Source organism: Xenopus tropicalis, chromosome 9 (assembly GCF_000004195.4).
Source record: "Xenopus tropicalis strain Nigerian chromosome 9, UCB_Xtro_10.0, whole genome shotgun sequence".
Lineage (NCBI taxonomy): Eukaryota > Metazoa > Chordata > Amphibia > Anura > Pipidae > Xenopus > Xenopus tropicalis.
The window spans coordinates 21,826,671-21,836,621 of NC_030685.2; the positions used below are offsets into that span (position 1 = coordinate 21,826,671).

The following is a 9,951-nucleotide window of genomic DNA, read 5'->3' on the forward strand; positions in this document are numbered from 1 at the left end:
TAGGGAACTGAATGAAAAGAGAGGATGGAGGGGCACTGAGTGCAGTGGAATAGAACAGGGCAAAGGGTGCAAACTGGAAGCAACTGGCGCCATATGATACTAACGGGACGTGGAGATGCCTTCTAACAAGTCTGTGTCTGATGCCCCCATCGTCCAGTTTAGGAACTGCAGGATCCTGAGGGACCATACGCTGCAGAGGTGATCTCTAAAGGGGGGGCGCTATAGCAATGGATATGGATTTACATTTATATATGTATATGGGACCCAGACCCTGGGATAGAGGTGATTCCATTAAGCATAACAATCAGGTTGATAAATTGAGTTAAACTTGCACAGAACTCTGCCTGTACCCCCCTGGAAGCCAAAGCTTCTGCTCCATTGGCACCTGTCCCCTTTTAAACTTGTATGTATGTATGTATGTATATCTTTATTTATAAAGCGCTACTTATGTACGCAGCGCTGTACAGTAGAATTCATTAATACAGACAGGGGGTTAAAGATAATGGATAAATACAAAAGATAATGGATAAATACAAAGTACAACAATAAATACAAGGTACAGTTGCAATAAGAGTCAGAAACACAAGATGAAGGAGGTCCCGGCCCCGTAGAGCTTACAATCTATATGGGAGGGGTAACTAACAGACACAAATGGGCAAATGTAAGTGCTATAGGTCACAGTGGGTGACATTAAACGTCCTTGTAAGATCCTCCTCTCTCTGATCAGGGAGTGTTGAAAGTTGTAGTTTAATGACAGTTGGCACCAATTTGAAGTTTTATCTTGCTCAAAGGTTACCAATACTGTCCCCTAAACAGGACTGCTTATGAATAACACATAGAGGTGCACAGCCTTCTGCAGGGACCTATGCACCGCATTCCCACAAACAGGCCTGTTACACATGCACTAACCTTTGCACTAACTCATGCATGGGCAACTTGTTCAACAGCAGCCTGTTCCTCTCCCTGTTGGTCTTGTTAATTTACTATTGGTGGCCCCTTAGCAGTCTACTATGAAGCCTGGTCTGGCCATATTTCTTGGCTGCCAATCAGTACTATTTTATTATTATTATTAACATTTATTTATAAAGCGCCAACATATTCCACAGTGCTGTACAATAAGTGGGTTTCATACATTGGACATACAGAGTAACATATAAAGAAATCAATAACCAATACAAGAGGTTATACCATGACGTGAGCTGGTTGAAAGGTTGCTAGAGCCATGCAGTGCAAGTCAGGTGAGTGCCCACATTGCCTTACATAGCCAACTCCTCTAAGGGAATGGTTCCCAGACTGTGGGGCAGCACCCCTAGGGCTTGGCATGTGCTTTTCTAGATACACCCAAAAAAATGCAGCTCGAAGATTGGGTCAGAGTTTGGGTGACACCGTATTTGCTGTCCTTGATATCCTAGGAACTATGGCTGATACATTGATTTCCCTATAGCTGTAAGCTACCTATGAGCTAAGGGGTTTGAACAAAGCTCCAGATGGACTTCAACTGATGAAATCAAACAAATGTAGCCCTACGGTGTAGCCCTGTGGTGGCCACAAAAGGGCTATCTGCAATGTATCTCTTGCTTTTCAATGTAAGTGAATAAGGTGCTGTTAAACTGAGACTTCTATGTGTGTGCCTGCCCCCTCATCATGGAATCGGAGGTGCATAAAGCTGCATACACGGCACCATTTGCTCATGAGTGGACCAATTGGGCCGATGCAATAGTTGGAAGCATGGACTGGTACTGGTGTAAGGAGACCAGTTGGGAGAGGACTGCATCAACATGGCAATGGGGATTTTACCCAGTGGGATTTTACAACCTGCTCTATAGCTTTATGGCAGATATTGACCAGTCAGGCTGTTGGTAAGCCACCATACATGGGCTATTAAGACACCAACTTTTAAGTCCTAATTTAATGACTGGGACTGATCAAGACAAACATAAAGATAATAACCTTTGGAAGTTACCATGTAAGGCCGCCAATGTAGCCCCACACTAACTGCAGAGTTTGCCTCAGAGATAATCTTATTTATAGGCTATAAACGGTTTAATGTTAAAATGGGCTGCCTATTGCATGTTCATACTTTGTAACGCATTGCTTGCTTCTGTAGGGAAGATCTGTGGGTTCGACAGGGCAAGGTCCTAAACCCTGAGAAACTGTTCTTCGATGAAAAGGGATATGCTGACATGCAGGTGGACTGCCGTGGGCTTATCATTGCGCCTGGCTTTATCGACACCCAATTAAATGGTAATGTTTTAGCTTCGACATTCCTTTCTTTAACCATCTGTACATTACAGAGAACAAAGGAGTATGCAGTGGCGTAACTACCTATACAGCTGACCCCACAGTTGTGGGGGAACCCAGACCGTGGGATCTGCTGTATTGAAGTCCCCCCCAACCCCCCTTTTACCTTTTTTTTCAAAGAGCCTCGTGGGCCAGAAGGTTCGGTGTGATGCAGGCCAGGAGGGGGGCAGGGGAGAACGGCTCCCTCAAAAGATTTCTTTGCAGGGGGGTCCCAGCATGACCAAGTTACGCCACTGGGAGTATGTTGTTTTTTTGCATATATTTATTTCTTTTTTCTTTCGTTTTCAAATCAGGCGGATTTGGGGTGGATTTCTCTTTTGAATCCAACGATGTAAAAACAGGGATCTGTGTGGTCAGCAAAAATATACTGTCGCACGGAGTGACCTCTTTCTGCCCAACACTTGTGACGTCTCCCTCATCCATCTATCACAAGGTAGGAAACAAAAACAAACAATAGTAAGGATGCATAATTGTAATTTAGGGCTTAAAGTAGTAGTTCACCTTTAAATTAACTTTTAGTATGATGCAGACAGTGATATTCTGAGACAAATTTGCAGTTGGTCTTCATTTTATATTTTTCATGGTTTTACAGTGATTTAGCTTTTTGTTCAGCTAGTTTCATTTTTTTTTTCAGTCTAGTTTGGCATTTCAACAGCTATCTGGTTGCCAGGGTCTTATTTAACTTAGAAACCAGTAACAATCTTGAACAATTAAACAGAATCAGTTTTTCATTGTTTATGCTTATATCTCCAACATATGGCTTTCTGTCACAGGTTCTTCCTCAGATCTCTGTAAGGGATGGTGGCCCAGAAGGGGCAGGAGTGCTAGGTAATAAAGCTTTAATTTGTCATTCTATCTTTCTCTCTTTTTCTGTCCATACTGTACCTTATTCATATTAAAGCTTCCGCCTGATTTCTCTTTTATCATTTGAAAATAGTAGGATAAAATAAGAATGGGATTGTCTGTGCGTGAGCATAGCAGGGCTATTTATCTACACATAGAAAGGAATTTCACTGTGGGCCTATGGTATACACATTAAAGTTACCCCGAGTTCCACTTATACGCATATTCAAATATTCTTTCCATCCTCTGTACCAGAGGCTAGTAAACTGCGGCGCTAGTTGCCCTTGGGGTGGCGATACGGATAAAGGCCAGTTGGGGTAAAATTTGGGAAGAATGCCTTTATTATTGTAGAAAATATATGTCAAACACAAGGCCCGGGGGCCAAATCCGGCCCACCTAGCTGTTTTATGTGGCCCTTGGTGAGTGTGTCTGACCATCCAGCCTGATCAATTTCTATTTTCCTCACATAGTAACTAAGACTAAGGGGTATATTCATCATGCTGTGTAAAAAGTTGAGTTAAGTATTACCAGTAATGTTGCCCAAGGCATGCAATCAGTAATCAGATTTCAGCAGTAGCAAAGCATCTATTGGCTGCTATGAGCAACATAACCGGTAATGTCTTACTCCACTTTTTACACATTGTGATAAATATACCCCTTAGTATCTTACTAAGTATATTAATAAAAAATTTGGCCCGCGACTTAGCCTCGGTTTTAGATTTCGGCCCCCTTATGTGATTGAGTTTGACACCCCTGCTCTAGAAGCAAATGAAAGCACAGTTTGGAGGTCAGTTAGATGTATATTGGGGTGATAACAAATTAACTGTCCTAGATATTCATGGAAGTAACACACAGAAGGCTCCTATTTTCCAGGATGCACAGCCAGAAGGCCATTAGGTCCTGCTTTATTTCTATTATCAATTAGCTCCTTATTTCATTGGACCCTAGGCATCCATCCATTTCCTACTGTGTGTTTGTATAACAATCACAGTAACCCATCTTCCCCAACTTGTGACTATTGATAGGTGTCCACCTGGAGGGGCCATACATAAGCCGGGAGAAGAAAGGCGCCCATCCGGAACACTGCCTACGTTCATTCAGTGAAAGGGGGTTCGCCGATCTCCTGGATACTTACGGGACGTTAGAGAATGTCAGCCTTGTCACCTTGGCTCCTGAGATGGAGAGGAGTACAGAGGTGATCAAAGAACTGGTTCAGCGTGGGATCTGTGTGTCCCTTGGTAAGAGAGCCGGGCTTCTTCTCACACCTCTTAGAGAATATGTTCTCAGGGCCAAAGTTTTAGTCTGAATCCAATGAGAACACTTTCCTTTACTGTAACCATTAAGGACCACTATGGCAGCCCAGATTGCCTGCTTACTAATGCCCACTCTCTATCGGTAGGTCACTCAGTTGCTAACTTGTCTCAGGCTGAGGATGCAGTGAGTCACGGAGCCTCTTTTATCACTCACCTCTTCAATGCCATGCTGCCTGTAAGTGTGTTTGTCTTGTGTTCATACTATGATTTGTCTGACCAACTTGTTCAGCTTATATAATTTATTTCCTTAATGGTTTAACCTAACTTACCTTGTTCATGTTGATTGTTAATATAATCTGCCCTAGGTCTGTCCATCCGAAACTGCTCCTTCTCTATATGTATACCTATCTAATGCCTCCTTTCTTCACTTGCCATTAAACCATTATAAAATGGGAGCACTCAACAATTAATTTAAAGGTTGTACATATGCCCAGCATTCCCAGGACTGCATTCTAACAAATAAATTACAAATATTCATTGCATTCATTATAATGATTACCATTTGCCCCAGTCCAGGGGTCACTCAGTGCCCACTGGCTGTAAGGAGTTCCATGTGTTCTGTTCATCCACTGTATTCTGGTCTCATCCCAGCTTTTTTGTCTTCATACTCTCCTGCTATGGTGATAATGCAACTGGAAATATACATTATTTTATGTGTGCCAAAAGGGACAATATTTCTATAAATGTATTACTGACAAACTAATGCACAATGGTAACTGTGAATATTTGCTTCTCTCTTTTTCATAGTTTCATCACCGTGACCCAGGAATTGTGGGGTTACTAACAAGCGATCAGATTCCAAAGGGAAAGACTGTATATTATGGAATGATTGCAGATGGAATCCACACAAACCCGGCGGCCCTGAGAATTGCTCACCGTGCACACCCCAAGGGTGAGGGCCCTGTATAAGCAGTAATAGGAAAACAAACACACAGGGGACACTTTCTTATAAGCAGTTACTCCCAGCCTTTCTCTTATCCTCAGATGATAGCTCTGTGTTTAAGCTCTTTGGGGAGGAGGGGGGAAGAAGGTCCAGTTGTTTTAATGGCACCCCCAAACATATGCTTTCAGATGGGAAAATAAATCATGTATAGCCTTAAATCTTTGGAAGGCAAAAGGTTGCATACTCATCAGGAGTTAGCAAGTGTTGATAGTAACCTGGGTATTTGGTGACTCCTGGGGGGTTCGGCCTGTTGTGATCTTTCAAGTTGTAGCAAGGTCTGCATGTAGTTTTGTGTTTCCATGATGAGCTGATTGTTCCGTAGAAGTTCTGTGTCATACCATGTAGTGTTATGTAGGGAGTATATTGTTAAATGTTTGGTGTGTCTAGGAAGGGAAATGATGTAACTGGACCAATAGAAGCAGTGCATCTTGATAACATGGTATGATAGATGTTTGCTTTCTTGCATTGATCCTGGTGTCTTGTTCTCAGGTCTAGTTCTTGTGACAGATGCCATCACAGCCATGGGCCTTGGCCCTGGTAAACACACCCTGGGCCAACAGGAGATACTGATTGAAGGGCTAAATGCTTATGTGGCAGGTAAGTAAAGTTCTACAGCTGTCTCCCTAGTAAACCAACCATTTCATCTGCATTTTATTGCTGTATTCAAAACAGAAAACATTTAACATAGAGCTTATTGGGTTTCTCTTCCCCCTAAGCATTGGAAATGTTCTACTTCTTACTGCAAATGATGAATCAGAATAGTCTGCCTCCAACCCATATTGGTGTCATTGGCAGGTTTTAAAAGTGTAAAAATAATGTTCCCTAATAGTGCATTACATACAGGTTTTGTGACCCAAAAATTATAACTTTTTTCTGCACTGTTACATTGCACTTTCTTTCTGTTTCAGAGATTTTTTAAAATATGACATTGCCTTTGTTTGATGGGGGGCGTATTCAGGCCAGAAAATCAGCCTGGACCATAGATCTCTTCCTAATGCTTACAGAGAGCATATAGACGCTCGCCCACAAATCTCATCCTTACTGGCCCCTCTTCTCCAACCATTTATTTTTTCGTTTTTTTCTACAGGGACAGACCCACAGTTTAAGGACTTATTCTATAGAAACAGTGACTGTATGGTGGCTAGCACTTTTGGGAGTAATAGCCCTGGAACTGCATGTCATTCTGCACGGTGCAACATTGCTTGGGGAGATTCTTGCTAAAATATCAATCATTAGTGTTTGTATATTAAGTGCAAGTGTAATTCTGCTTCTCCTTTGTTTAGGAACACATACTCTGGCCGGCAGCATTGCTACTATGGATATGTGTGTAAGGCACTTTCATGAAGCTACAGGTAATTCTTGCTTACATCATTAGGCTTAAGTCCCATGCATTATTATGGGATTCTACCTATAACTCATTTATGTATGTTATTGAAGTCTTTCAGTTTGTCCAAGTAATTGGCCAAGTCCATCATTGTTCCATCAGTTGCTATAGTTTATGCTGTCATACTCCATTGCCTATCAAATAATTAGTGAATTATAGCATATATTAGGTGGTCACTATCAAATTGTCACACGGTTTAAATAGTTTTTCTTTGGATACGGGACAGAAAAAGAAGTCTGTTATAAGAATATGAGGAAGGGCAGACTTAGGGAATGAAAAGAGATGCAAGAGGTTAAAGGCAGCCATATCTCTCTGTCTTTCCTTGGAAAGATTGTAGCAATCAAAATTACTAGTGTGCCACTGGCTAGCCCTGGTTGTTGCTGGCTATCAGGTATATTTATCAAGGTATTTACCCTATTCGAAATGGAGCTTCTCCAGTATTCCACCATTAAACTATTTCCTTATAAATGCTGCAAGAAAAATTGGGCAACACGGTTTGTCCCTTTTTGTAGTGTGCATATTTGGCCAGCAGAGGCCATCGCACTGCTATCTGCCACTGAAAGAGGCCAAGGGAATAATCGATTTGCGAAAACCACCAAGAATCCTGACAAACAAGCTCCACTTCCTTGTAGGCCACGTGGAAAGAAACTAACTCATGCGTAACATAGCACACTGGATATCAGTGAGTAAGGAGCTAGTATCAGCAGGTCTGGACTGAGCTTCCAGTAGACTCAAGTAGGCCCTGGCCTTTCAATACACAGAGGCCCAAACGGCCCCCCCCACCAGCTCAATACATAGTGACTGTCTATGGCATCTTATAGCAGCCCCTCTGGCATTTGCCAGAACCCACAGATTGCCAGTCCAGGCCCAAGTGTCCGCTTAAATGGCCTTGGCTTCTACTGAAACACGACTTCCCCTTCATGTTTCTAAGCTGCTACATGAAATTAGGCCGATGGTGGTAAATTGTTACCTAGCATAAATTTATTTGACATGTTATTTTTCTATAGGAAGAGGTATCTTGATAACTATTTATCTCTTTGTAGGCTGTACAGTAGAGGAAGCGCTGGAGGCCGCATCCTTACATCCAGCTCAGGTTCTGGGTATTCAGGATCACAAAGGGACTCTGGATTTTGGGGCAGATGCAGGTACAACAGTGAAACTGTAGTCATAATAACCTCTGTAAGTGAAAGGATTGCTATGTCGAAGAAGAGTAGGCCACAACACTCATTACCACAAATGAATCATTAGAATGGATTGGCTTTTACTGTTCTGGTTATTGTGGCTGGTTATTGAATGTAATTTTTCTTTTGTATTTTTTTATCTTAGATTTTGTTTTGCTGGATGACTCTCTGCATGTTAAAGCCACCTACATCGCTGGAAAGCTGGTATGGGAACCTTCAGCTCGGAATTAAGGCGATGCACAAAGGAAAGCTGGTCTGCTGGTGCCTTTAATACCTCTGTGCAGAACAGTGCAAAGGCAACTGGGCACAAAGGGTATCCTAGTAATGCTAAAGCATCACAATGCTGAGGACCAGCCATTTTCATTCTAGAATGCTGTTGCCAGCTAATTCACAGGACAAAAAAAGGGAACTTTTACTGCACTGAGGAGCAGCGGTATAGAGCTCAGCCATATAGCTTTGGAGCTCAGTACGCTCCTTGTGCTGTTGCTGCTATCTGTAGAGCTACAGGCAGCCATTCATGGTCCAGGGACCATTCATAAGAACTGAATGGAGGGGCAGCACTTCATTTGCTTTGGCTACTGTTACATGGCAGTCATTGGCTTGAAGGCAGCACCAATATTAATGCCGATTCTATTCAAAAGCATTGGAATATTCCTTCTTAAAGCAAGGATTCCTACAAATCCTCATAGAACTTAACATTAACTAACACTAACTTTAATGCCAATGCCAGCTCTTGACAAATCTAGCTTTCAGAGTCATTTATCAACTACAGTTATTTTTTTTTTCCAGTTACCATTTGCTTGGACTGCAATGCCCTCTGTATTCTCTTTACTGCAGCTCTCTAATGTTATGCTTTCAAACTTTGAGAGCCAGAGATAGAAGTGCAGAGAATATAAATATAAATAGCCAGATAGATACTGAATCAGAATGGTTAAAACCATTCCAAATGTTTAATGAATGTATAGAAAATAAGCTCACAAGCTATGGGAATAGTATTATTTCCAATGATGGAAAAAAACAAGAACGATGACCTCCTTATTCTAATGGTAAAATGCCCTCCAATTGAAAATAAAATGACCAAATTTGAGTGTGAATAGAGGCAGTCTGTCTTTGGGGTGGCACATTCCTTTAGGTATTGCTCTATTACATATTATATTATTATAGTAATTATTATGTAGCCCATCCCTGCATAGACTTCTTTATTCTTCAGATATGCACTGCATCGGTTACTGACATTAATCCTTGCACAGTTTTAATGTAAAATTTTTAAACGGCCATTTGGTCTTGTAAGTAGTTTGGAATGAAGTGCAGATAATGACTGTAAATGTGGGGCATTTGCATAGTAGCCTTAATCTGGCCATATCCATACACCATTCACCGGCTCTTTCTAGAGTAGTATAAGGCATGATGCTGGGAATAATATATTAATGGGAATTTCTGAATACGCTTTATTTGCCATATTCTTTGGAACAGAAATAATTGCAGCTAGCTGGATGGTTCTGCAATGTGTTCTATAAGGGCATCTTACCAAATGTAACCATATTCCTGCATCTCAGAATAAAAGGCAATAAAATGACATAGCTATCTGTCTTCATTTTTTTCTACATTTAGAAAAGTCCTACTCCTAGTTTAAAGGGGAAATTTACCTTAAAAATGTAAATTAAGTAAAATGTTGCCTACCACAGGAGCAGATTATTTGCTCGACTTGGGCCAAAGTGGGCTGATCTGATTGTTTGGCCCCCAAGGCCAACTCCTGGATAATAATAGGGACCTGTCAGATGACTGCATTACCTACCCAATGCATTCCTTGCCCAACACGATTTTCAGACCTGCCCAATAGATATCTGGCCACTCTCCAACCTTATATTAATTATTCAAGCCATTATAAGCTCTTTTGGGCAGGGCCCTCTTCATCTCTTGTATTGGTTATTGGTTGGTTTGTATGTCATTACGTATGTCCAATATATAAACCCACTTATTGTTCAG

General features: G+C 41.5%; 1 protein-coding gene across 1 annotated transcript; it reads left to right on the forward strand.

Annotated features, from left to right (window-relative positions):
- The first annotated feature begins 68 nt into the window (after positions 1–68).
- amdhd2 (amidohydrolase domain containing 2) lies at positions 69–9,541 on the forward strand. The gene is given in 11 exon segments (NM_001126811.1): positions 69–198; positions 2,108–2,244; positions 2,595–2,734; positions 3,075–3,129; positions 4,170–4,382; positions 4,544–4,632; positions 5,205–5,349; positions 5,890–5,997; positions 6,684–6,752; positions 7,828–7,929; positions 8,111–9,541. Coding segments are annotated over 11 exon segments (1,227 nt in total). The 5' UTR covers positions 69–115; the 3' UTR covers positions 8,197–9,541.
- Positions 9,542–9,951: the final 410 nt, after the last annotated feature.